Genomic DNA, 27,446 nt, shown 5'->3' on the forward strand with positions numbered 1-27,446 from the left:
CAAGCCTTTGAGGTGTACAGAAGTCTTTCAAGCTGAGGGTTCAAGAAAAAGAGGGGAAATGAGATTCCCCCCCCCCAGCTTTCACTCTGAACTATCTGCTTTTCTCCTTTATGTACACCCACCAAGCCCCACATATGTTGGTTGAAAACTAGTATTGTGAAATTGGAAATGGAGAAAATGCAATTAATGAGGTCCCTAAAAGTCATTACTTACACTGGATGATGAACTTGTACAGTTTGCATCCCTAGGATCTGAAATAACACAACAGAAACACAGAAATTCATGGATATCTTCCAAGCGCTAATGGAAATGTTTATGGTTTGTTTTATAAAATGCTGCTAACACACAATATCTAAAAATGCATGATTATCATGAAAGCAGGCTTCTGACTGGATGCAAATTTTAGTAACTGCTTTGTGTCAACTCCAAGTTACCCATAATCTTGGTTTGCAACCAAACCTGGAGGTGAGGATATAAGACTGCAGAATCACATACACATTCTTCTGCTCCATTCATCCACTTACCCGGCATGCACACTCAACCTCTTTTTTAATGCAGCACAAGCTAGAGGATTTTTGTGTGTGTCTGGTCTATGAACAAGATTGATCAATTACATTTATTGCAACCCAGAACCTGCTCAGTTTTGCAGAAATTCATTTCAGAACAGGTACTTACGTTCAATAAGAAACAGGAAGCAGACAATCCCCATTAAAGCTATTATAACGCCAGGCACCACAAAGGACAAACCCCAGGAGGTAGACACCCAATAGCCAGCTATTAGGGACCCTAAAATATTCCCCACTGAAGTGTGCGAGTTCCATAATCCCATGATCAATCCTCTCCTATAATAAACAAAGGAAAATGGTCTCTTTTAGAACTTCTCATCAACATTCATTTTACCCAGGTGAGACATTAGTGCATTTAAGTTTTCAGTACTTGAAATACTTCGAGTTGGGGGGGGTGTCTAGGTAGATTTTGTGTTGGGTTCTGATGTGCTGTCCTATGTATGCAGGACTGGCAGAAGAATTTAGCCTGCCCAAGGTGAAGGACAAGATGGTAACTCCTCATTCACCATTCAGATGCTGTTGACCAGCATGGCAACTGAATTTTACTTTAGCACTGTTGTTGGGATAGCGTCCTCCACCACACCAGAGAGTAGCAGGCTAGGATAGAGGGTGCAGGGCAGGCTAGGTGGCACAACACAGCTGTGACCTCCAACATCTTGCTATCATTCATTCCCCGCTCTGCCTGGCACCCGCCTGCTACCTGCTCAAACAAAAAACTGCAGTGCAGCAGAAGTAGCACCTGCATGAATCATGTGAGCGAAGCAGTGCCTGCTAGCATTTGTGGCCTATGCTGTCTGCCTCTCTGCCTGCTTGCTTAGAGAAGAGCATTTCAAAGCAGCACTCCCCATAACATATTGGAAGAAGGCAAGTAGTTGAGACCAGCCCAGGTCAGCAACAAGCAAGCAGCCAGAGAAACATCTGGGAGCAGTTGCTTCACTTTGTCTAGTCTCAGGGCTTGCTCTGGGCTACTCATCCCTGCAGTCCTGAAATGCAGGTTTCTTCAACTTGAAGTGCTCCTATTCAAATCCAAAGCAACAGACAGGAACAGGCACATGACCAGTATGTATGGCTGGCAAAACCTGTGAGTAGTCTTGAAGAATGGCATCCTTATTCTCCAAGACATTTCTTATATTCTCAGCTAAGTGCTTCAGTATCAAGTAGGTTGTGCCTCTAACATGCCTTTATGCTTATGTGTCAACAAAGACCCCATATACACTTCTCATGCTATCACTTTTCCCTCAGGAACTTCAAATCGCTTAAAATGTTACAGTCTTTGATTACACTAACAAGAAATGTTAAAGGACACAATTTCACTGTAAAATATAGCTTTTAAAATCTGTGAGTTACTGAGTTATGAGGCAGACTATTTCACTTAGTTCGCAATGTGTCCAACCCCACCCAAGACAAACAGATTATAAAAGATTTACCTTCCTTTCCCAAACCAGTTGCCAATGCAGGTAACCACACTGGGCCAGCCAGTAGTTTGCACTAATCCATTAGCCATCTGAAATTTGAAAACTTTGTAATAGTTATCTTGAAACAACTGTTTCACCAGATAATGCAGTATGTCCAAGAAGCCAACATTAAAAATAATATTCAAAGTTGTGTTAAACATATCAGTCAAAGACCACAAAGCTTGCACAGCCTAGTCAATCCTCATTGTTATAAATTCTTTGTTTCCTAGAAAGCAATGTCAACTCTCTCTCCCCCCCCACTTGCCAGTCCCAATGATCGCAAGTGAATAATGACCATCCATTTATTCCCCAATGCTCTAGCGCATGGCAGGCAAACTAAGGCCTGGGGGCCAGATCTGGCCCAATTGCCTTCTAAATCCGGCCCGCGGACAGTTCGGGAATCAGTGTGTTTTTACATGAGTAGAATGTGTCCTTTTATTTAAAATGCATCTCTGGGTTATTTGTGGGGCCTGCCTGGTGTTTTTACACAAGTAGAATGTGTGCTTTTATTTAAAATGCATCTCTGGGTTATTTGTGGGGCATAGGAATTTGTTCATTTTCCCCCCTTCAAAATATAGCCTGGCTCCCACACAAGGTCTGCAGGACAGTGGACCGGCCCCCTGCTGAAAAAGTTTGCTGACTCCTGCTCTAGAGCACCGTTCCCCAACCTGTTGTTCTCCAGATGTTTTGGAAGGCAACTTCCATCAGCTCTAGCCAGCATAGACAATGGTGAGTTGCTGGGAGTTGCACTTTAACACACCTAGAGGGTGCCAGATTGGGAAAGGCTCCTCTAGAGCAGCTTCCACAGCTCGTGTCAGCATGAAAGAGAAGTCATAGACTTCCTAACAATTCAACACTTAGTAGTGATTTCCCTTGCCAACACATTTTTGTTAAGTTGTGGGTGAACATATCAGATGACACAACAATTCTTCAAACAGCTCTTGTTTATTCACAGGCCAGAATTGAACTTAACTGAAGGGTTCAGCCAGCCTGCTTATATAGAGCTCCACTACAACGCAACAGTAACCACTGAACATCACTTTCAATCTCTTATTTGCATATGTGAACCTGAGTGAAATTTATCTACAGTATCCCCCTGCTGGCCCAGGGTGAGAACTTCAGTACATAACAATTTTAAAGTTCCTTATTGTGCATCGGCAGCTGCATTTCTACTAGGCCCACACCCGCTGTCTCAACTAACATCACATGTGAGGCAGGTGGGCATGGATTAGGGAAGACAACTTCACAGGCCAAATCTGAACCCCTAGTGGGTCAAGACTGGCCTACAGGCCAGAGGTCCTCACCCCTGCAGTATCCTTTGGAACAGGAGGTGCTATGGAAAGGTTGTCATAGGAAACTAAGTGGATTTTGAGGCAGTTCCAGAAAGGCAGTTTTTTTTTGTCATGTCTGAAAATTCCAGGTGAGAAAAGAAACACAGGTGTGCCTACCTGAGCCACAATGTAGAACCACAGGCTGTGTATATTATAGAAGTAACCAAATCCAAACATGGCAGTGAAGAGTCCGCTGGCAAACATCCCTCCAGTGAGATAATACCGGATAGGCAAACGTTCACCTATTATGCCACTATGAATTCAGGCAAAATAAAAAGGGATTGATTTCTGAAGCATGCTGAGCATATATAACCCTTAAAGTCTGAAGATATTACATGGGCATTTGCTAAGTAAGCTATGGTTAAAATGCAGAAAATGCTAAGTTTACCAATAACATTGTAGTAGCACTATAATAAAAAGAACAATTTGAGAAACTTTACAAAGTTGCGTTATCGTAAGTTGTTTGTATTCAGTTTTCATATTTCAAGCCAAACTTTTTGGTTTGTATTCAGTAACAGGAATCGAAGTAATGAGCTGATAGTGCTCATCTGAAATCACGATCGATTCTTCTCAGCCACAGTAAGGACAGAATTTGAATTTGTTCCTTTTTAAGCAGCTTTGGTGAGCTACTGTAATAGGGAATATTCTGTACTCTGGAATCTACATTCCTAAAGCCTAGGGCACACAGTCTCCTAAATTTTATTCTTTTCAATAATTCCTTCCTCTGCTCCTCAAAAGCTTTTAAGCAACTGAGCACAGTAGAAGATCAGAGATTAAGCAATCATATATTTACAACTTGAAAGCATGAAAAAGGATTTTTAAAAGAGTAAAAGAATTTTACCTCAGATACATCCCAACTGCATAAGCACATAGGAATGAATAATCCAGGGCTCCCAACAACTGTTTGTAGTTGCTCTTATCTAGGAACACATGTTTGTTAAAGTTCACGAGATTGAATTTTTAAGGCATGAATAGCCATTAAAAAGTCTGAACAATACATTTTCAGTCTCTTTGCAACTTCAAAGAGGGATTCTAGCAGGTTAAAAGGATAGTTTGCTCCTTAAGCAAATTGTGTTTAATCAAATTATATACTTGCACAGTTTGTACCATTCATGAATAAATTGATCAGCTTGATATAACGGGCATTCATTATAGTCTCCAGAATTATACCAGGGCTTTAAAAAGTGGAACATCTTGCACAGTGTGAAGTTTCAAACATGCCCGAGTCTCCACTAGCACTGCAACAAAGTTTGGGCATTCTCTTCCCCCTATTGCCAGCCACCCTGCCCCACAAACCAGTTCCTATGTGCAGGAGTGCACAGAACTGTGAGGAATTGCAGAACAAAACAATACAAAATTTTCCTTTAGATTATATTCCAGTTTATGGGGTGGGGGATAGACTACTTACCAAATGGCTCCCAACCACAGCGTGACTCATTAGCAAATTTTTTAACAGGCTGAATCTGGATGGCATATTCTTTGTAGGTGTTATGCTCGATAACTTGTGGAGTATTACAGTGCTTATGTAGTTCTCCCTAAATTAAAGTAATACAATTAATCTAACAGAACACCTCATTGCATAGAACCAAATAATCTATTTTTACTTTACCAATATTTCAAATCAGGGCCAGCCCACCTACGAGGCAAGTTGAGATTGTTGCCTCAGACGGCAGATCTGGGCCCGAGGAACATACTGCTTACTGCCGCTGCCACCTCCTCTGTGCTTCCATGTGTTCTCCCTGCTGTGCCCATGGGCACAGAGGTGCAGATGATGGCACAGGCAGAGAAGCAGCACAGGCCCAGAACTGTGAGGGACTGTATTGGAGCAAAACATCCTGGGCTGGCCCGCTTCAAAATAGGTTTTGCTGTTTAGAAACATTTACCAGTCAAAAACCTTAAAAAGGTTTGAATAATAACCTCAATGAAATCCAGCTTTGCAAGCTTTTTTTTAAAAAAAGCACATTTAGTTACGGTATGTCAAGAGACTGCAAATTTCCATGAGGCCTCATCCTTCTTATGGATAAGCAATAAGAGACAAAATTTGACAGAGTATGACTCAATCACTTGCATGCCTCGAGTCAGTTTTCCATACAATAAAGAGTGGGACTAGTAAAAGAAATCAAATACAGGCAGAAAGTTGTCAACATAAGCAGATTTTAAATAGAACAACAGAACCATGCTAAGCTCCAGTCAGGAGCAGTGAGGCAGTGTGGCTTAGCCTCTGTATCCAAAGGTGGACAGGGAAGCTATTTCATTCTTTTTCCTGTACCAGTTCCAGTCTAGCTGGAATGGTTTTGTTTTGGATCCAGCAGATCCATGACAGCCTTGCTCCACTGCCTTGAAGAAATGTGATACAGGAATATTTCAAAGGTTGAAATTACCGTATATATTATTTTAATAGTCTTGGCTATATATAATTAGATATTGTTGTCCAGGAACACTATAACTGCCATGTTGGAGGTTTGGTTGTGTAAGTGTTCCTGTAGAGCATTATTTGATTGCTTAACAAGTCTGCAGAAATGATATATTAGAGCAGGGGTTGTCAACACAGTGCACTCCAGATGTAGCTGAACTACAACTCTCACAGTATTTTTTCACTGGTAACATTGGCTGGGGCTGATGGGAATTAGGAGTCAAACAGCATCTGGAGGGCACGATATACTTATTCTTGATCCATTCATTTTGTTCCTAGTTAACATGCACAGTTCTGGATGGACGAGAAACGACTGCAGAAACATGCTTGTGTGGTAGTGGTTAGAATATTAGACTAGAATCAGGGAAATCAGGTGCAGATCCCCACTCTGACAGGAAGCTCATTGGCTGACCTTGAGCCAATAGCACTCTCTCAGTGCAAGCTACCAGGGGTAGGGGGTGGTAAGGATGAAATGATGAAGGGGCTTGAAAAAACTATGTATACCACCCTGAGCTCCTTGGCAGAAGTGAGAGTGTAAACAGCAAAATAATAAAACAGAGAGATTGTGAATTAGCTAGGACAGAGAAAGCGAAAGATGAGTAAAGATGAGACACAAATTGGATCCCAATAGAATTGGTTGCCATGGATTGAAATGTTGAGCCTTAGCAACATGATTATGGTCTGGGTAGGAATTTGATTACCTGCTTTGAACATGAGGAGACAGTCTGGCAAAATCTGAAGATTGAGTACATACTTATTTTCAATTTCACAGCACTATAAATGACACTTTTGATTTGCCTTTGTACACATAGCCTTTGTATATTTTCACAGATCATGGGCATCTTGACAATGAGACACCTACTTATTGTACACACAGTACAGAAGCCCTTGTAGAACTGGATGTTCCATGTGGGCTCTCAATCACTATGAACATTTTAATGTCTTTTTATTACTGTACAGCATTTCACATTTTATTGCTGTAATGTAACGCATATGGTAACAACACTTTTATGTAGCTTTAAAATGTACTTCCTTGTGTGATGTCAGATATGTTAGAAAGACATTTCCTTGTTACTTACCTTAACTATACTGATTGGTTTCCTTGATAAGTGGAAACTAGCATACAGCATAAAAGTCAGGACAAATGTGAGAGCCCTGTACCTGTGAACAGAACAAACATTTATAATTCCATGATTTGCAGCTATACACTTGCAATCATTTTAGGCTGTTCCATTGTTATATCCAGTTTCTCTTATTTATTTCCAATATTTACACTGATGTAGAAGCTAAATCAAACAAGAGTGAAAGGTTAACTATAACAGGTTAAGCAATTTCCGTTTTCATTGCACAATACTCTAACCATGCCAAAAAACAAAACAAAAGTACTGAGATGAACAGTTGTGGTGCCTTTTTATCTTTTCCAGAAAATGTTATTATTAATGAGGTTGAGGTGATGGGGTGGGATGACTGCGGCTGGGGTGGTAGGGTGATCTTTCAAAGCTGCTACACGGACACATCTCCCACCCCCAGCAGTTAATTCCTGGCAAATGTCAGACACAACTGGGATCAAGCCCCGAGGTTGTGCCAAGAGGCAGCCACCAACGCTGCTGTGGCTGGATGAGTCAGAGCAGCTTCCAGGAATCGGTGGCAATTGTTGCATAGCAGTTTTGGGAGGTGTGATAGCCAGATGATAAGCACAGCCGCCAGCTCTTCAATCTGCTTCTGTAGCTGCACCTTTCACAGAAGCTTGATGACCGGAACATACATATTGTCACCTGCCAAACTCCATGCTGTGTTTGGCCTGGCTTCACCTGGCTTTCACCTGGCTTTTTTTTGCACATCATGGTATTGTTAAAGGTGTAAGAGAAGGCCAGTTTCTTTCTGGTCAGATGACAACCCTAACCCTAAGTATACCTGGGTTTAAGGAGCGAGAGTGGGGCTTGTCAAAGTGGAAACATGTCCCATAGTTATACTGCAATATTAGTTAGAAATAAGTGTGTGTATCTATCTATCTATCTATCTATCTATTTATCTATCTATCTATAGCAGTGTTTCCCAACCGGTGTTCCGCGGCACACTAGTGTGCCGCGAGACCTTGCCTGGTGTGCCGTGGGAGGGAGGCGGGCGAGAGGCGGGGCGGCGGCGGCGAGGATCCGCGTCGAGCCGGGGGCGGCTCCGCGGTGGCGGTGCCGAGGTTTCTCTCTCCATTCTCCCCTCACACACACACACAGGAAATAACACAGGATCAGCTGACAGGACCCGGCCAATGGGGCGGCGGCGGGGCAGCGCGCGCAAAAGGGAGGAGCGCGAGACAGCGGACGAGGAGGAGGCCGGCATGTCCGGGCAGCAGCATGGAGCCTTGCATGTCCTTTCAGCCCCGCACCCACCGCAGACCCCTTCCTATGCCACTGGTAGCTAGGCGAGGCGGGGGGCACTGGGCGCCACACCTCGGCGCCTGCAGCGTGCCTGAGCCATGCGTCTGCGGGCGAACTGCCCGCAAGCTCCGCTCTGGCCTCTGCCCACCGCCTCAGCCTCCCTACAGCTGAGGGAGAGGCTGCAGCGAGGCTCCACGCAGCGCGCCCTGCCATGGCTCGCCCCCATGGCACTTGCCCCTGGCTGCAGGACGCGCGCGCCGCCCCGGGCCCCTGAGCGGCTAGCTGCGCCGCTGCGCTGAGCGCAAGGAATACGTCCTCTCCGAGTTCGGCGTCGTCTTCGTGGGCAGCGCGAACCGCATCTCCAGCTTCGGGTGGTACTTTGGCCAGGTAGGGGGAAGCCTTTGGGCGTGGGGGGGGTGGAGACCGGGGTGGGGAGGGGTTAGGAGAGACGCTACCGGCGCCGTCCAGAAATCAGAAATGCCCAGAGCAACTGGAGCTCAGCTACGCGCACACATGCGCCCTCCAAATCCCGTTTCCCACCCCTTTCTCAAAAGAAGAGAGAAAAAATGGGTCCTGGGTGTGAAACCAAAGGACCTTTCCAGCTCCTCCTCAATTCCAGGTGTGGATGGCAATGCCTCGTGTCTCCTCCCCCGCGACCAGAGCACACTTCCTAGGCTGGTTGGACGGTCCCTGGGGGTCTTCGGGTTGCCATATTTTGAAGAGCAAAAAACAGGACACATTTGTCGACTTCTGCTTTTAGCTATGGATCAGTGGCCTAGCGTGGGGGGGTGCAGGGGGGGCCGGCCACACCGGGCGCAACATCTGGGGGTTAGTGTTAGGGGGCGCAAATCCACGGGTTAGGGGGCGCAAATTACTTGCATTGCCCCGGGTGCTGACAACCCACGCTACGCCACTGTGGCCCTGAACGAGCAGGAGAAGGAGCTCAAGTGACGCTGCGCGCTGACGTCACGGGGCTGTAATGGTGGTGTGCCTCGATATTTTTTTCATCAAACAAGTGTGCCTTTGCCCAAAAAAGGTTGGGAAACACTGATCTATAGATATATAGATATAGATATAGATAGATGATAGATAGATAGATAGATAGATAGATAGATAGATAGATAGATAGATGTGTGTGTGTGTGTGTGTGTGTGTGTGTGTACACCCACATACCCACACTCCGCATATCCACACCCACACACCAAATTCGAACTTCACAATTCAGTTTAAAGGAGGACCTTTCTCTTCCCTAACACAATGCAAAGCACAGGTATCCCTTTCAATTTTTCAAGCATAATAGTACAGAGGTACTTTGGAGGTCGAACGGAATCCATTCCGGAAGTCTGTTCGACTTCCAAAACATTTGGAAACCAAGGCGCAGCTTCCGACTGGCTGCAGGAAGCTCTTGCAGCCAATTGGAAGCTGTGTCGGACGTTCGGGTTCCAAAGAACATTTGCAAACTGGAACATTCACTTCCAAGTTTGTTGCATTCGGGAACCAAAACGTTCAAGTTGCAAGGTGTTCATCAACCAAGGTACGACTGTAGTGATGATTATAATGTAAAGTCTATACCTTTAAGCAAAATGCATCACTGTTCATTCTTATTAGAACTTAATATTTGCATTGAGATTTATTTAAGAGGAAGACAAAGCCTGACCAGGCCAAAGCAATAGATTATAACTTACCACTGGTCTCTTGTAAAAAAAGTGATCAAGCGAATCCCAGGTGGAAGTTCAGCCATTTACTTGAGTATCGGTTTCAGATATTAATTATTCAGGTGCTTCAGGTACTGGTTCCAGGTTTTCAACAGAACCAACTGTCACATTGATTAATGTCCTTTACATTTCTCCTTTGGTGTCACTGACCATCACCATGAGTGGCTGATTCTTCTTCCTGGCACATATTTTTATAAGAAAAGTGTTACTATGAATAACCACACCCTAGGCCAACCCCAACATCTCTCACCACCAAAGGAACACAAGCGAACAGCAAAGAACCTGCACAAGCAACGCTGACACCAAACCCTACATATAGTAAGTAAAATAGAAACATTGCCACCTGACCCCACCCCATCTTCCCACCACCTCTTCCCCCTTTTCTTCCTAATGTCTCAACAAATGAAACTGATTTGTAAAAATGTTACATGGGGGGGGGGGAATACGAGAGAGACATTGCAAACACTTTTGTAAATCAAGAAAATCTTTAATAAAAAAAGAAACAAACCAAAAAAGAAAAGAAAAGTGTTACTGATCATGCTACAACAATATTTCTTAGCTATGGTAGTTATGAGAAGTTTACCAAAAAAAAAAAAGTAAATTTGAAAGCGATAATTTTAATGCAAAGCATTTTTTACTATTTTCATGCTAATATAAGAAATAAAGAAGAGGGAAATAAAAACATGATTTGAAAGAGATGACTGTCAGAAACAAAGATCACCCCAGTATTAAAATCTATACAAGCAACTTGATAATATTTAACCAATCAGGAATCTCGCCCACTGCTTAATGCAACCAGGATAAACATGCCCAAGCTGTGTCGACCTGAGCATCACAATTCTGGAGCCAGTTTCTCAAGGCAACATGTACAAATGCTACTATCCTCAATCCAGCTTCATCGTTAGAATGTTCACCTAAAACACTTTGAACTCTTCTCTATGAACTGCAAACCTGCTGCCAGACTACACTAGAAAATTTCAACTATATGCATCTCATCATATGAATTAAATGTTTACACTTACCCCATAGTGTGTAATACTTACAAACCTCCCAAAGGGTACCATACAGTATGTACAGTAAATTAAGAATAGAACCCATGGTACAACGCAGGGACAGGAGGAGGCAGAAATGCAGTCATTTAGTCAGGTTGCATTTATTAGCTATGGAGGTTAAGTGGCAAGAGAGCAGGTGTTCTGGTTGGGCTCTAGCAGACTCGCCTTAAAAGTGGTGTCATTGGGGTGTATATAAGAGACTACCCTCAAAATACTCTGCAGACTTGTCACAACAGGGTGTATGTTCCTGAAGCTGGACCTTTAAATCAAACTGCACCACCCTATAAAGCACTGAGAAGGGTTGCAAACCAAGCAACAGAGTTTAGAAACAATTTTTTAAATTATTATTCTCTTGTTGCTGAGGTCTCCAAAACCATCTTCCAGGAGGAAGAAATACCAAGGTAAAACTAAGTTGTTCAGTAGCACCTGGTATTCCTTCAAATATTTGTTTACATGACGATTAAGACCATGCTAGGCTGCACTTTACAGATCTAGTTGCCTTAGAGGCAAAATGCCATAAACTCTGCTATATGGAATTCTTTACAAGAGACAGAAGTGCAAACAAATCAAAAGTCAAGTGAAGAACAGTTTCTCTCTCACAATAGCATATAAGTAAATTCTAAGCAAGTTGATAGTTTACACTGCAGGGCATGTATGCAAACAGTCTCACTGCTTCTGCCTTCAGGTTGGCACCTCTTACCAAACTAAATCCAGGAGTTTGGATTTGCAAACACCAAGATCAACTATACACATGTGAAAAAGTACCTTTTGTTTTCATCTCAGCTCTTCAGGAGGATCAAGCTGGTGAAGTGATTGTATCATATCTGAAGAATAGTACTGCAGATGTGTGCAAATAAATGTGCAAGACATGGGGAAATAGTGCCATCGATGAATGGATCTGTTAAGCTCAGTTGTGTAACCAAGATTCTTTAGAAAGATATCTTGAATATTCTACATGTATGGTCATCTGTCAAAAGACACAACTATGCAAATTTGTTCAGCAACAAATCCATTGCCCTTAAGCTTCTTCTGGGCTATGTCTCCTGGCAAGGGAGTGTCCTCTGGGTGATTTCCCCATGAATACAACTTCCACCTGCAGTACACCAATAGGTGGAAGTGAAATCTTTGGGCCCTGCTTGAAATACTTTTGCACCTAAAATGGCACCTCCCATGACAAAAGACTAACATTAAATGACAGTTTGGTGCTCTTTAATGGAACCCCAAAGGGCTCAGTGATACAGCAACTGTCCCTGGTTCAATCCCACATCTCCAAGTAGGCCTGCCTGGAATCCTGAAAAGCCACTGCTAGTCCATGTTGAAACATACTGACCTAGATGGACTAATGACTCACTACAAGACAATTTCCTGTGTTCACTTCACTAAAGTGGCTTGCTTATTTATTTAAAAGACTATACTGTACATAGAACACTTTGACCATATTGGGACACTGAACCTAATAATATAGGGGGAAACCACAAATATATACAACAGTAATAAAAGCAGTCATAACACCAGATTTTAAAGGATTGAGAGGGGGGGGGGAGGTAGGGGTTGGGGTTTTGTTGTTGTTGCTTGCCAAGAAGGCAAGTGAAGTTCCTGGGGAGGGGTTCCACAGAAGCTCACACACACACACACACCCTTCCTTTTAATCGAACTTAATGGGCAAAATGAGCTCATGAGCATCGCCTGTGTCTACTCAAAAACAAGTCCCACGAAACTACATGGGATTTATTCCAACACTGCAGGGGGCTGGAGTCCAGCCGTTGGACTAGATGACTATCGGGGCTCCTTCCAACCCTACAATTCCTAGGTTATAAGGGGGCACAGGCTTGCAGCCGGAGAGGCTAACGGCATTAAGTTATCTGGAGTGTGTGCCCTAAAAGAGCGCGCGAGAGAGAGTGAGTGAGTGACGACACAAAGCAAGCGAGCCCAAACGCGCTCGCGCGCCCCAGCCTCCTCCTCCTCGTCGCCCCCGCATTGATGTCCATCAAAGGGGAACTCCGTTTCCAGGCGTCTCCATCAGCGGCAGGTGCAGCGCCGACAGAGCTGCTTCCCCCTCAGGGCTCAGGCAGAAAGGAGCTGCTTCCTAGCCGAACGCGCCCCCACCCCAAAGCTCCCGCCTTCCCCCTGCCCGCATTGTTCCCTCTCGGAGGGTCAGTCCCACCTGAAGGGACGACGACGACGACCGTCTCCTCACCTCTACAGCTCCCTGGCGCTCCGAGGCGGAGGCACCGTTTCCTGGCAGCCTCGGCAGCCACTTCCTGGTCGAGGCGCCGCTCCCGGGCGCGGTCTCGCTTCATTCAAGCCGAGCCAGTTCTGGTGCGCTGCTGCTACAAATAGTGACAGGAGAACCTGCTCTGCTCGCCGCCAGGGCCGCCTCCCTCTCGCTCTGACGGCAGCAGCTGAGAAAGAAAGGCGCTCCCAGGCAGGGCCCGAGGCGGCAGGGCTCAAAAGTGCCGCCAGAGAGAGAATCCGGCTTCCTGGTCGTAAAACCGTATATGCCTCTTCGTCTTGGCCACCCCACCCGGGAACTGGTCCAGCGAGGGGAGCTCATAGCCATGCCATTTTCTTTTAAAGAGATTGCTGGCTGCATCGACTTGGCAGCTGCCTGGCAGGCAGAAACCCAACAGGGGCAGCTTTCCAAACCACGCCAGTTAAATGTCTGCCACCGAGCTTATGTCTGCAAAACAGACGGCAGCCTTAGTTATGCATATTATGCCCACTCACTCCAAAACTTCCCTATCAGCTTGCAAATGCAGGGCATCTCTGAGGTGTGTACGGCAGTGACAACTGAAAAGATCGTTTTCCTGAACACGTACAATCTTTTTCTCTCGCTGCTAACAAAGTCAACCCAAATACATATGAGATTGCATCAGTGACTTTTAAATCTTCTAAGCCGAGTATGTGAGATGCGCAAGGACTGAAGCTCAGTGTTCCTGTAAGTTTCTTTTTAGCTCATAAGCTAAAAATACTAGCTTACTGCTGCTGTTGTTATTGATACAGTGCTCCCAGAATACATACTGTTTTTACAGTGTAAGTATAAACAGGACAGAGAACAAGAACCCAACTGTACACATGTTTACTCAGAAATAAGTCCTGTTTAGTTAAATAGGCATTACTTCCTAGTATGCATAAGAATGCAGCCTAAAGCTGTAATCATGCACAAATTACCTTGGAGTTGTACTAATAAGTATAGAGGGGCTTCTGTGTAGATATGTATCAGATTGAATCCTAGAACATAAATAGTATTTATGGTCCATGAATAAACAAGCAAGCAAACTGGCTTCAAGTTACAAGAAAGGAGATTCCAATTTCCAACTAAACATCGGGAAGAACTTTTCAACAGTCAGAGCTGTTCAACAGTGAAATGGACTCCCTCGGGAGGTTCTGGACTCTTGTTCCTTGGAGGTTTTTAAGCAGAGGCTGGATGGCCATCTGTCATAGATGCTTTAGTTGAGATTCCTGCATTCCAGGAGGTTGGATTAGATGAGCCCCAGGGACCCTACAATTTGGATTCGATGAAACTGAAGACTAAAATCCTATGCACACTTATTGGGGCGCAAGTATCACTAAATGCACTAACAGCAAATATAAGAAGGTTTGTGCCTGAGGCTACGTGCACACATTTTATTCTTGAATCAATGGAGCTTGAGTACTTGTTTTTTCTACATAGTTCACACACACAATATAGTTCTCTTTTTTTGCTCCTGAAAAGTGCTTTTTGATTCAGCACTAAAGAGCGGATTTTCTGGGGGAAAGCAGCAGGGCAATGGCAAAATCACTTGGATCAGTGCCTAGAAAGCAGAGTACAAGCAGAAAACCACTCTGGCCTATGCTTTCTAGGCACGGGACAAACTGAAGTATGGACAAGCCATTAATGCATTCCACATTCACCATGAAGTGCTGACTTGGTGGTGTGATCATTCCAGAAATCAGCTCACCTTGAACAGTATACTGTGTGATGAAGCAGGGGCCAGAGGCATGCCCATAAAGGAGAGATGCTTCATGCATATATTAAACTATACATATGTTAAACTATGTTCCTGTGGTTCTGATTAGATTCTGTTGGCTAGTGATTACACAAAGGTGTCTCAGGATTACACATTGTTCGTTTAAGTTTTGTCTAATATACACTTTCTCCAAGATACATTAAGGAGGCCTTACACACCCAACAGCACAATCCTATTCGTGTCTACTCAGAAGCAAATTCTGTTGTTTTAGAATAGGGCTTACTCTCAGCTGAGTGTGGGTTGGAGCTGATAGTGCACCAAAACAACTGCAGGGAAACCAGAGTGAGGAAGGTTGTTATACAGGACCGCAGCAGAAAAGAACACCTGCATTCCCCTTCTCCCTTTCAGAGCTAAAATATGTATTTCTGAAATAATTAAGTCTTCCATGTAGTTGCATGTTCTGGCAGTACTAAAGTGTTCTGCAATTTCCTGTAACTGCTCTCATGACTCTGCTAAATTTATATTTTCCCAAGTTGCTGCTTCTAAAAGCATAAAAAACCTGTCCTAACGTCTTTTCCAATGTTGCTTTTAAATGGTTAGCTGCACATCAGAGCCATGTTTGTTTTACTTTTGACTTAACTGTTTAGGGTTGTTTTGAATACATAAGTACAAATACATCAAAGGTGAAACTGGAGTATTTTCAGAAGTGGCTCTACATGAAATCAAATTAATTAACATCAACATATGAAGTACCACTTTTGGATTTCAACAAGACAGCTCTCAGTTTAAAACTGAAATTTTAAAAGCTGCATATACCACTTGCTTGACCAGGAAGACACATTCTAACGTCAATGCTGGTATCCACTCAATAAGAAGGGCGTGTGATGACCTGTTTCCCCAAATAGACCATTATTATGCACCATGAACTGACTGGCATGCCATGGACTACACCCCGAACAGCAAAACTATGCTAAATTGTATTGCTACCTCTTGTGAAAGAAGCAGCATCCCCTGATAAATCTTTCCCAAAGGCAGTAGCATCAACACACATCCCACATCTTCTGGAAGCGTGGGTGGCACTCCAGACGCTTTGGACTACAACTCTGTCCAGCCCGGCTCCCACGGGCAGATGTCGTCCCTCCTGCGCAGCGCCGGGGCTTCCCTGGCCAATCGGGAGAGAGTGCGAGGCACGGTTGCTATTAGCGACCGCGCTCTCGGAGCCCCGCCTTCTGGGAGGCCGGGTGAGAGGGGGGCGGGGTCCAACGGGCGAAGCCGTTTCCATGGTGACAAGCCCGGACTGAATCATGTCGGATCTCGGCTCGGAAGAGATCGAAGAGGAGGCTGAGAATGATTTGGGGGTCAGTGTGCGGGGAGGGGGAGAGGAGGAAGGTGTAGGAAGGGGTGCGTGTGCAGGTTAATCCTTTGGGTCAGAAAAAAAGCCCAAACGCAATAGGAAGTAAGCCCCATTGAGCACAGTGGGACTTGCTTCTGAGTAAACATGCCCAGGTAAGACCATTTTCTGAATGGAACTCCCCACACTCTTGAGTGGAGAACTTGTGGAGTAAAGAAAGAGGGGGGTTTTTTTGCAGTGAGTTTCATGCACGTTTGCATTATGGTAGAAACAGTTTGGGAAAGGTAAAACACCAGTTTCCAGGAAGCAAAGGAAGCAAAAAGTGGAACTTTTTATCATTATTATTACCGGGAGTTTGATTCAGAATCTGATCTGCAATATGGAGACACACTCTGGTGCCTCGCCCCATGTTTTCAGAAATTATTGTCTTTTAGTCCTTTACTTTGTCCAGCCATTGCGAAAGCCTCAGCGTCCAAATTGTGTGGATGCAAAGGAGCCTTAGGCAAACACTTGATTTACATAATTTATTTAAAATAGAGGAAATGACATGGTGAGTTAGGGAATTAGAGATTTTTCAAAGCATTCCAGAGAGAAAGTTGTTGACTTTTAAGCTCTTGCCTAAGGTGCTTACTTGGCAGAAATCAATATAGAAATAATTTAAAAACAATAATTGTATGGCTATACATAGAATGCTGCACCGACAGAAGAGTCTATACAACAACGTCTTAAAATTATTCATATTAAAACAAAAGAGAAAACTATTTTCAGGGTATCTATTAAGGACACATGGCATTTCACCTGCAGTTGAACTTAATAGGACTTACTTCTGAGTATATATGCATAGATAGGATTGCACAGAATGACAAAGAAAGAGTTATTTGCAATATATAATAATTTTTATTTTCTGTTCACCTTGTTTTTTATGAGGAGAAGCCATAGCTAAGTGCATGCAGCAGGTATTAGATTTAGGCCCCCAGCACCTCCAGTTTGAAACTAGAAAGCCACTGCTATTTAGTTTCCAGATGAGTGGATGTGTTTGTCTGTTGTAATAAAAACAAGAAAGAGTCTTGTGCTAGCTTAAAAACAAACAAATTTATTCTAGCATAATATTAGTCATTATACTGGTCTGGCTTTGTAAAAGGCAGCTTGCTTTGTTGGATGACCAGATGCAAAAGAGGAAAGAGGTCCTTTCTCTTTAATAATTGTGTAGAAGGGAATGCTGCAGGCATCATTTATATGACAAGCTACAGTTAAAATTACTGCAAAACCTGCATATACCTGCTGAAATCCTCTCTTCTACTACACAACTACTAAGAGTGAAGGAGCCCTCTCCTCTTGCTTTCAGGTACCCTATTCCTCTCTTTATACACAAAAGATATAAGTAGACTTCAGTCATGCTGACTCCTTTGTTTTAGCTGAATGACAACTATCTGATCTCGTTTAAGTAGGAATATGAAGGAGAACGCAATGAAGCTGGTGAACGGCATGGACAGGGAAAGGCCAGATTACCCAATGGTGATACCTATGAAGGACAATATGCAAATGGTAGAAGAAGTGGACAGGTATGACTTATTTTGAAAAGTGTTTGCCCATTCTCTATACTAATATCTTAGCCTATAATCCAAACACCCTTTGCTGTGGGGTGGGGCTAGACTGGGGAGAGAGACTCCCGCCTATGAAGTCACACCAGTATCACTCTGATATGGTGGAGCTCTCCACTCGAGTCACCAAATGGGTGGAGTGACACCTCAAAACAGAATATTCCAGGGGCAGGAATTGGACTCAGCCAGTCCAGGGACCTCTAGTTTCTCAAGGTGGCCCTACTACCGACATTTGACAGCATCAAAGCCAATTCAGGCCTAATTGCTATGCCAGCTCCAGACTGTTCCAGCAGTTTGTTTGTTCCCCTTCCTTTTTGTGAGTGTCAGGGCTGCAGATGCCCCAGTGATCCTGTCGTTGCCCATCTGGGGTTTGGATTGTCTTGAAACTCATTTTACACTTCTTATGTAGTGGCATCATCCACACACAGGAGGGAAATGTTAGCATATTTGCAGAAATATTTCTTTAAAAGTAGGAAAAAAAGTTCTAAGTAGAGCAGGGACCCCAAACCATCCAATGGGGACTGAGCATGCTCAGTAGACATGTAATGCTGACTGATGGGGGAATGAGGGCAGTTGCAGTTTCTGCTTCTTTAGTGTATATTGGCCATTTTCGTAATATATATGCTTTAGTAAAACAACTAGAGCATGAACAAGAAGTCTCTATAATGTATATGTTTCAGGGATTGTACAGATTCAAGAATGGTGCACGCTACATAGGAGAATATTTTGAGAATAAAAAACATGGCAAAGGCATCTTTTATTATCCAGATGGATCCCGATATGATGGTAAATTGTATTTTCTCTGTTCAGATTTAAATGTGAGGATTTTGATGACTAGTGAAGTGTACCCATTCGTGATCAGGTCTTGCTTGTGAGCTTCCCATATGCATCTAGCTGGCTATTGTGAGAATGCTTTGGCCTGGTCCAGCAGGGATCTTCCTATGTACTTAAGATAACATGAATGATATAGGGGGTGAATAGAGAATTGCCACAGTCCACTTAATAAGTGAGTTGGCTGGGGCATAATGGTGGGTGTGAAAGCACAGCGACACAACGTATGGTCTTGCGTGAGTGCCAAATGCAGATTAGCAGAACCAGGATGTTGCCTCACTGTGCCAACAATAACTACTATGATTAGATGCTGGCTCAAGTGCAATCAGCAAAGCTGCTATGTGAAACAAAGAATGAGTAGAGTGAGTGACTGGGGATGTTGAATCAGCTTCGCAGAACCCTAAAAACTTTCTATCATTATGGAGCAAGTAAACAATAAGGAGGAGAGTAAACACAATGTGTGGTGGTCAGGCTCCCCTTTATAGAAAAGATAGGAGATTTACATTGCGAACATGGAAATTGTGGTGAGAAGAGTGAGAACTTACTGTTTTGATGCAACTTTGCACACATAATGTTTGAAATAATCTCTCCTAATGAACATATATGTAGCTTCTTTATAACATCAGACTATTGTGTGTCTAGCTAGTAGAATGTATATTGTCCTTATCCAGGACATTTGTATTTATGTAATCAGTTACTCCAGTTATACTGCCTTATCACAGTAAAAGGATTATTTTAGTTCAGTTTGCTTTAGATTTCTCAATTGTATTCAGTAATATTTGTGTTTTAAGAAAATCATTATATAAATACTGAACACTTTCCACCATGATAACAAATGTATTATTTGTAATCAAGCCAAATATTAAGTACTCTGGCTTATAAAGAAATGGATACAAAATAGTGGATATGTTTCTATTGTATTCATTGCAGGAGAGTGGGTGGAAGACCAAAGACATGGAAATGGCGTTTACTACTATGTAAATGGAGACACATACGATGGAGAGTGGTTCAATCACTACAGGTTGTTCGACTGAAACTTTAGGTTTCTTTTACATTTTTGAATGAATGATAAATTATGGTGGAATCTGAAATAAATGTGTAGTGTATCCTCACCTTTTAGGAGTTGTTCAGGGATTCTAGCCAGCTTCAAACAGGAGCCTTGTAGTGTTGTCTAGGCTTTTCAGGGAGACAAAAGGGTACTTCTGTCCCTGCTTCCACTTCACATCCCAAGATCTTCTTCTGCTGTGCTACATAATGCTAGAGCACTGAGGTTTGGGGCTTACTGACAGTCCTCAACCTAAGCATTTTATTGCTGTATGTCAGGTGTGTTTTCTGGGGAATGTGAAATTGAAAACGTACCCTTTTCCCTCTTCTTCCTTCCATAATGTCCCCAAACAGTACAGTGAGGAGAGTTTTTTAGTCTTTTGGCAGTCATCCTTGGCAGTGGGGTTTAAATTTGGTGCTGAATCCAAGAATTGGTTCCATACAAAATACTGGAAGAATTTGGTTTTTAGTGTAGCTGTGATTTGGCAGCTTCCTGCTCCAAGTTCCTGTCTTACAGGAGAATACACAATGAGATTAGTTGCTCTAGTGTTTTCTTCTCTTTCTTTTTATTCTCTCAAACCTGAAAGCTCCAAATTTCTTGTTAGGTCATTTTGGTTCCTCTGCCCCCTTTCTTTCAATTTGCACATTTCAATACAGTGGTACCTAAGGTTAAGAACTTAATTCGTTCTGGAGGTCCGTTCTTAACCTGAAACTGTTCTTAACCTGAGGTACCACTTTAACTAATGGGGCCTTCCGCTGCCGCCACACAATTTCTGTTCTCATCCTGAAGCAAAGTTCTTAACCTGAGGTACTATTTCTGGTTTAGTGGAGTCTGTAACCTGAAGCGTCTGTAACCCGAGGTACCACTGTATTCCAAATCCAATGGGGCTTATTCCCAGGTAACTGGATATAGGACTGCAATTTTAATTTTTAGTTTGTTGTTTCCCCTAGAAATCAATTGAATAATCAATTTAAATTGGATATTTAAATCACTTTGATTTAAGGGCAGGTCCACACCTTGGCTTTCTTTGTTGCTTTTTCCTGAGAAAATTTGCAGTGTCCTGCTGAATCATACGAAACAGCAACTGAGTTATCTGCAGATTGCTGTTTGTTCCGATTCAGAAGTAAAGAGCGGGTTTTCTGGGGGAAAGCTGCAGAGCAAATGCAAAACCATTGGGACCTGTGCCTTGAAAGTATGGGACAAGCGGAAAATGGAAGCGGAAGTTTCGATGAGCACTTAATCCAGGCATGTCGAAAGCCCGTTACGGGGGCCTAATCTGGCCCCTGTGGCAGTTAATTTCCTGGGGTAAAATCCCCCCAAAACCTCAATCAATAACTTCAATCCTTAAAAAAGGTCAACAACCTTGGTCAGCCCTCACACATGTTCACTTCATCAAATCCGGCCCTCTTTGAAAAAAGTTTGGGCACCCCTGGAATCAGTACAGCCTGTGACAATCGGAGGAAGATAACTTTGGTGTCCATAATCAAGATGTGAGGTTTCCACCTGTTTAATGTGAAACTGTTTTTTGTCTCTCCAAAGGCATGGGCAAGGTACATATCTGTATGCATTAACTGGCTCTAAATATGTTGGCACCTGGGCAAATGGACAACAAGAAGGAGCTGCTGAACTTATTCACCTAAACCATAGATACCAGGGCAAGTTTGTGAATAAAAATGTATGTATGCTATTGTACTGATCTGTTGATATTTTTGATGTTATCTTTCATTATCTTTCAAAAACATTTATTTATTTGAACATTGAACATGTTGAACATATTTATTTTTTATTGTTTAATTTTATTTATGAAAAGATTTATATGGTGCTTAATTGACAAAAACCTCTAAAAGTTTTGTGTAGAATAATATAAAATAATCATTAAAATACCAAACCAAATCAGTTGTTAAAACCAATGGAAGTATAATATAAATATAAACAAATGGGGTAGGCAGTGTGCGGGCTGAAATCGGTTTTAACAATCTTCACTTTTTGACATATGGCAACCCTTTGTTATAGAGTGATGCGGCATTAAGTTACAACAGCAGCAAACTGTGGGTATGGAAATGGGTTTTCGCAGGACCCCTGGAGCCACCTTTCCATAGCAATGGTTACGGTCTCACTGGGGTCAGGCTGTTGTGACCCCTAGGCACCCATCACACCCCCGTTTCCATAGCGAAGGTTCTGGACTTGCAGGGGTAAGACTGAGTGATCCCTGGTTCCCCGTCGCACAACCTGTTTCAAGAACGATGCTCCCATTTCCAGAGCGATGCTTGCAGTGGTTGGGCAGGGTGAGCCCTAGGACGATGACACACAACCCGTTTCCTGAGCGGTGATCCTGAGTTTGCAAGGTTCAGGCTGTTTGACCCCTGGGTCTGCAACGTAAAACATGTTTCCATAGCGACACTCCAGATACCATAGCAACGTTTCCTGCCTCGCGGGGTTAGGCTGGGTGACCCTCGGGACTTCGTCACAAAACCCGTTCCCTGAGTGATGGTCCCAAGCTTGCAAGGGTCAGGCTCGGAGACCCTTTGGTCCCCAATGGAAAACCCGTTTCCATAGCAACGGTCCCGTTTCCATAGCGACAGTTTTTGCATTGCAGGGTTCAGGCTGGGTGACCCTTGGGACCCTGTCACACCACCTGTTTCCAGAGCAAAGGTCCTGAGCTCACAGAGGTCAGCCTGGGTGACCTGTGTGGCCGCAACGTAAAACCCATTTCCATAGCGACGGCCCCGTTTCCATAGCGACGGTCCCTGTCTCACAGGGATCAGGCTGGGTGATCCTCAGGACTCCGTCACAAAACCCGTTCCCTGAGTGATGGTCCCGAGCTTGCAAGGGTCTGGCTTGGGGACCCTTGGGTCCTCAACATAAAACCTGTTTCCATAGCAACTATCCCGTTTCTATAGCGATGTTTTTTGCCTCACAGGGGTAAGGATGGGTGACCCTTGGGACTCCGTCAGAAACCCGTTCCCTGAGTGATGGTCCCCAGCTCGCAAGGGTCAGGCTCGGAGACCCTTGGGTCCCTAACATAAAACCTGTTTCCTTAGTAACGGTCCCGTTTCCATAGCGATGGTTCCTTCCTCGCAGGGGTGAGGCTGGGTAACTCCAGGAGCCAGGTCGGACAACATGTTTCTTGAGCGAAGTTCCTGAGATTGCAGAGGTCAGGCTAGGTAGCCTGTGGGGCCACAACGTAAAACCCGTTTCCATAGTGATGAACCCATTTCCATAGTGACGGCCCCGTTTCCATAGTGATGGCCCCTGAATCACAGGGGTCAGACTGGGTGACCCTCGGGACCCCGTCACATAACCTGCTTCCTGAGCGAAGGCCCTGTGTTCGCAGAGGTCAGGCTGGGTGACCTGTGCGACCAGAACTTAAAGCCTGTTTCCATAGCGACGGTCTTGTTTCCATAGCGACGGTCCCTGCCACACAGGGGTAAGGATGGGTGACCCTTGGGACTCCGTCAGAAACCCTTTCCCTGAGTGATGGTCCCCAGCTTGCAAGGGTCAGGCTCAGAGACTCTTGTGTCCCCAACCTAAACCCGTTGCCAAAGTGATGAACCCGCTTCCATAGCGACGGTCTCTGCCTCACAGGGGTCAGGCTGGGTGACCCTGAGGACTCCGTCTCAAAACCCGTTCCCTGAGTGATGGTCCCGAGCTTGCAAGGGTCAAGCTCGGAAACTCGTGTCCCCAACCTAAAATGCGTTTCCATAGTGATGAACCCGTTTCCAGAGTGACTGTCCTGTTTCCATAGCGACGGTCTCTGCCTCACAGGGGTCAGGCTGGGTAACCCTCGGGACTCCATCACAAAACCGATTCCCTGAGTGAATGGTCCTGAGCTCGCAAGGGTCAGGCTTGGAGACGTTTGGGTCCCCGACCCGTTTTCATAGCGACAGTCCCGCTTCCATAGCAATGCTTCCTGTCTCATGGGGTTAGGCTGGGTGATCCTCGGGACTCTGTTACAAAACCCATTCCCTGAGTGATGGTCCTGAGCTTGCAAGGTCAGGCTCAGAGACCTGAGTTCGCCCTGAGTTCGCTGAGGTCAGGCTGGGTGACCTTTGTGGCCGCAACGTAAAACCCGTTTCCATAGCGACGGCCCTATTTCCATAGGATGGTCTCTGCCTCACAGGGGTCAGGCTGGTTGAGGCTCGGGACCCCATCACAAAACCCGTTCCCTGAGTGATGGTCCCCAGCTCGCAAGGGTCAGGCTCAGAGACTTTTGGGTCCCAGACCCGTTTCCATAGCGACAGTCCCGTTTCCATAGCAACGTTTCCTGCCTCGCAGGGGTCAAGCTGGGTGACCTTCAGGACTCCATCAAAAAACCCATTCCCTGTTTCCATAGCGACGGTCCTGTTTCCATAGCGACGGTTTCTTCCTGGCAGGGGTCAGGCTGGGGGCCCGGTCGCACAACCCATTTCCCAAGCGAAGGCCCTGAGTTCGCTGAGGTAAGGCTGGGTGACATGGGCGGCCCCAATGTAAAACCCGTTTCCATAGCGACGGCACTGTTTCTATAGCGACGGCCCCTGAATCACGGGTCAGGCTGGGTGACCCTTGGGACTCCGTCACAAAACCCATTCCCTGAGTGATGGTCCCCAGCTCGCAAGGGTCAGGCTCGGAGACATTTGGGTCCCAAACCTAAAACCCGTTTCCATAGCAACAATTCCGTTTCCCGGAGCAACGGTTCCTGCCTCGCAGAGGTCAGGCTGGGTAAACCCAGGGGCCCTGTCGCACAACCCATCTCCTGAGCGAAGTTCCTGAGCTTGCAGATCTCAGGTTGGGTGACCTGTGTGGCCACAACTTAAAACCTGTTTCCATAGCGACGGTTCCGTTTCCATAGCGATTGCCCCCTCTTCACCGTGGTCAGGCCTTGGGACTCTGTCACAAAACCGGTTCCCTGAGTGATGGTCCCGAGCTCGCAAGGGTTAGGCTCGGAGACCCTTGGGTCCCCATCCGAAATCCCGTTTCCATAGCAATGGTCCTGTTTCCATAGCGATGGTTATTGCCTTTCAGGGGTCAGGCTGGGTAACCGTTGGGATTGCGTCACACAACCTGTTTCCTCAGCGAAGGTCCTGAGCTCGCAAGGGAAAGGCTCGGAGACCTTTGGGTACCCGCCCCGTTTCCATAGCAACAGTTCCGTTTCCATAGCGATGGTTCCTGCCTCGCTGCAGTCAGGCTGGATAAGCTCAGGGGACCGGTCGCACAACCCGTTTCCCGAGCGAAGGTCCTGAGCTTGCAGAGGTCAGGCTGTGACCTGTGCGGCCGCAACGTAAAACCCGTTTCCATAGCGATGAACACATTTCTATAGGGACGGCCCTGTTTCCATAGCGACGGCCCCTGAATCATGGATCAGGCTGGGTGACCCTCGGGACTCTGTCACAATACCCGTTCCCCGAGTAATGGTCCCGAGCTTGCAAGGGTCAGGCTCGGAGACTTGGGTCCCCAACCTAAAACCCGTTTACATAGTGAATAACAGAGGTCAGGCTGGGTGACTCTCGGGACTCCGTCACAAAACCCGTTCCCCAAATGCTGGGTGACCTTCGGAACTCCGTCAAAAAACCCATTCCCTGAGTGATGGTCCCGAGCTCGCAAGTGTCCCCTTGGGTCCCCATCCAAAAACCCGTTTCCATAGCAACGGTCCTGTTTCCATAGCGACGGTTTCTTCCTGGCAGGGGTCTGGCTGGGTAAGCCCAGGGGCCCGGTCACACAACCCATTTCCCAAGCGAAGGCCCTCTGAGGTTAGGCTGGGTGACATGGGCGGCCGCAATGTAAAGCCAGTGTGGTGTAGTGGTTAAGAGCGGTAGTCTCGTAATCTGGGGAACCGGGTTCGTGTCTCCCCTCCTCCACATGCTGCTGCTGGGTGACCTTGGGCCAGTCACACTTCTTTGAAGTCTCTCAGCCCCACTCACCTCACAGAGTGTTTGTTGTGGGGGAGTAAGGGAAAGGAGAATGTTAGCCGCTTTGAGACTCCTGAAGGGGAGTGAAAGGCGGGATATCAAATCCAAACTCTTCTTCTTCTTCTAAAACCCGTTTCCATAGCGACGGCCCTGTTTCCATAGCGACAGCTCTTGAATCGCGTGTCAGGCTGGGTGACCCTTGGGACTCCCGTCACAAAACCCATTCCGTGAGTGATGGTCCCCAGCTCGCAAGGGTCAGGCTTGGAGACGGGTCCCCAACCTAAAACTCGTTTCCATAGCGATGAACCCGTTTCCATAGTGACAAACCCATTTCCATAGCGACAGTCCCTGCCTCACAGGGGTCACGGACCCTCAGGATTCTTGTCACCAAATCCGTTCCCCGAGTAATGGTCCCGAGCTTGCAAGGGTCAGGCTTGGAGACGGGTCCCCAAGCTAAAACCCGTTTCCATAGTGATGAACCCGTTTCCATAGCAACTGTCTTGTTTCCATAGCGACGGTCTCTGCCTCACAGCGGTCAGGCTGTGTGAGGCTCGGGACTCTGTCACAAAACCGGTTCCCTGAGTGATGGTCCAGAGCTCGCAAGGGTCAGGCTCGGAGACCCTTGGTCCCCATCCGAAAACCCATTTCCATAGCGACGGCCCTGTTTCCATAGCGATGGCTCCTGAATCGCGTGTCAGGCTGGGTGACCCTTGGGACTCCCGTCACAAAACCCATTCCCTGAGTGATGGTCCCCAGCTCGCAAGGGTCAGAGACTTGGGTCCCCAACCTAATACCCGTTTCCATAGCGATGAACCCGTTTCCATAGTGATGAACCCGTTTCCATAGCGGCGGTCCCTGCCTCACAGGGGTCACGGATCCTAAGGACTCTGTCACAAAACCCGTTCCCCGAGTAATGGTCCCAAGCTTGCAAGGGTCAGGCTCGGAGACCCTTGGTCCCTATCCGAAATCCCGTTTCCATAGCGACGGCCCCGTTTCCATAGCGACGGCCCGTGAATCGTGGGTCAAGGCTGGGTGACCCTTGGGACTCCCGTCACAAAACCTGTTCCCTGAGTGATGGTCCCCAGCTCGCAAGGGTCAGGCTCGGAGACTTGTGTCCCCAACCTAAAACTCGTTTCCATAGCGATGAACCCATTTCCATAGTGATGAACTCATTTCCATAGCGACGGTCCCTGCCTCACAGGGGTCAGGACCCTCAGGACTCTGTCACAAAACCCGTTCCCCGAGTAATGGTCCCGAGCTTGCAAGGGTCAGGCTTGGAGACTTGGGTCCCCAACCTAAAACCCGTTTCCATAGGGATGAACCCGTTTCCATAGCAACTGTCCTGTTTCCATAGCCTCAGGACTCCATCACAAAACCCATTCCCTGAGTGATGGTTCCCAGCTTGCAAGGGTCAGGCTCGGAGATCCTTGGGTCCCTGACGTTTCAATAGTGACAGTCCTGTTCCCATAGCGACGGTTTCTTCCTCACAGGGGTCAGGCTGGGTAAGCCCAGGGGCCCGGTCGCACAACCCATTTCCCAAGCGAAGGCCCTCTGTGGTCAGGCTGGGTGACATGGGCGGCCACAATGTAAAACCTGTTTCCATAGCAGCAGCCCTGTTTCCATAGCGACGGCTGCTGAATCGCGGGTCAGGCTGGGTGACTCTTTGGACTTCGTCAGAAAACCCGTTCTCTGAGTGATGGTCCCCAGCTCGCAAGGGTCAGGCTCGGAGACTTGGGTCCCCAACCTAAAACCCGTTTCCATAGCGATGAACCCGTTTCCATAGTGACGGACCCGTTTCCATAGTGACGGTCCCTGCCTCATAGGGGTCACGCTGAGTGACCCTCAGGACTCTGTCACAAAACCCATTCCCCGAGTAA

At 45.9% G+C, this 27,446-nt stretch overlaps 2 protein-coding genes across 5 annotated transcripts in view; one reads left to right on the plus strand and one right to left on the minus strand.

The window, feature by feature from the left end:
* The window catches only part of SLC37A1 (solute carrier family 37 member 1), a 32,218-nt gene extending 16,204 nt beyond the window's left edge, over window positions 1–16,014 (minus strand). Inside the window, exons 1-9 of one of the 4 annotated variants that reach the window (XM_081907808.1) lie at window positions 15,844–16,014; window positions 9,825–10,032; window positions 6,844–6,925; window positions 4,760–4,886; window positions 4,193–4,271; window positions 3,469–3,604; window positions 1,994–2,070; window positions 676–842; window positions 214–251 (exon numbers count right to left, since the gene is read on the minus strand). In XM_081907808.1, the coding sequence (XP_081763934.1) occupies window positions 214–251; window positions 676–842; window positions 1,994–2,070; window positions 3,469–3,604; window positions 4,193–4,271; window positions 4,760–4,886; window positions 6,844–6,925; window positions 9,825–9,880 (762 nt within the window). In that variant the 5' untranslated portion in view covers window positions 9,881–10,032; window positions 15,844–16,014. Of the gene's footprint in view, window positions 1–213; window positions 252–675; window positions 843–1,993; window positions 2,071–3,468; window positions 3,605–4,192; window positions 4,272–4,759; window positions 4,887–6,843; window positions 6,926–9,824; window positions 10,033–13,070; window positions 14,904–15,843 lie in introns of those variants that run through there. The other 3 variants (XM_081907809.1, XM_081907807.1, XM_081907806.1) reach the window with 3 other exon arrangements.
* Window positions 16,015–16,077: 63 nt separating this feature from the next.
* The window catches only part of RSPH1 (radial spoke head component 1), a 29,772-nt gene continuing 18,403 nt past the window's right edge, over window positions 16,078–27,446 (plus strand). Inside the window, exons 1-5 of the mRNA XM_081908084.1 lie at window positions 16,078–16,214; window positions 17,656–17,769; window positions 18,489–18,594; window positions 19,570–19,660; window positions 21,224–21,359. Coding sequence (XP_081764210.1) covers window positions 16,161–16,214; window positions 17,656–17,769; window positions 18,489–18,594; window positions 19,570–19,660; window positions 21,224–21,359 — 501 coding nt within the window. The 5' untranslated portion in view covers window positions 16,078–16,160. The remainder of the gene's footprint in view (window positions 16,215–17,655; window positions 17,770–18,488; window positions 18,595–19,569; window positions 19,661–21,223; window positions 21,360–27,446) is intronic.

The sequence above is a fragment of the Podarcis melisellensis genome, assembly GCF_964234715.1.
Source record: "Podarcis melisellensis genome assembly, chromosome: 4".
Classification (NCBI taxonomy): Eukaryota; Metazoa; Chordata; class Lepidosauria; order Squamata; family Lacertidae; genus Podarcis; species Podarcis melisellensis.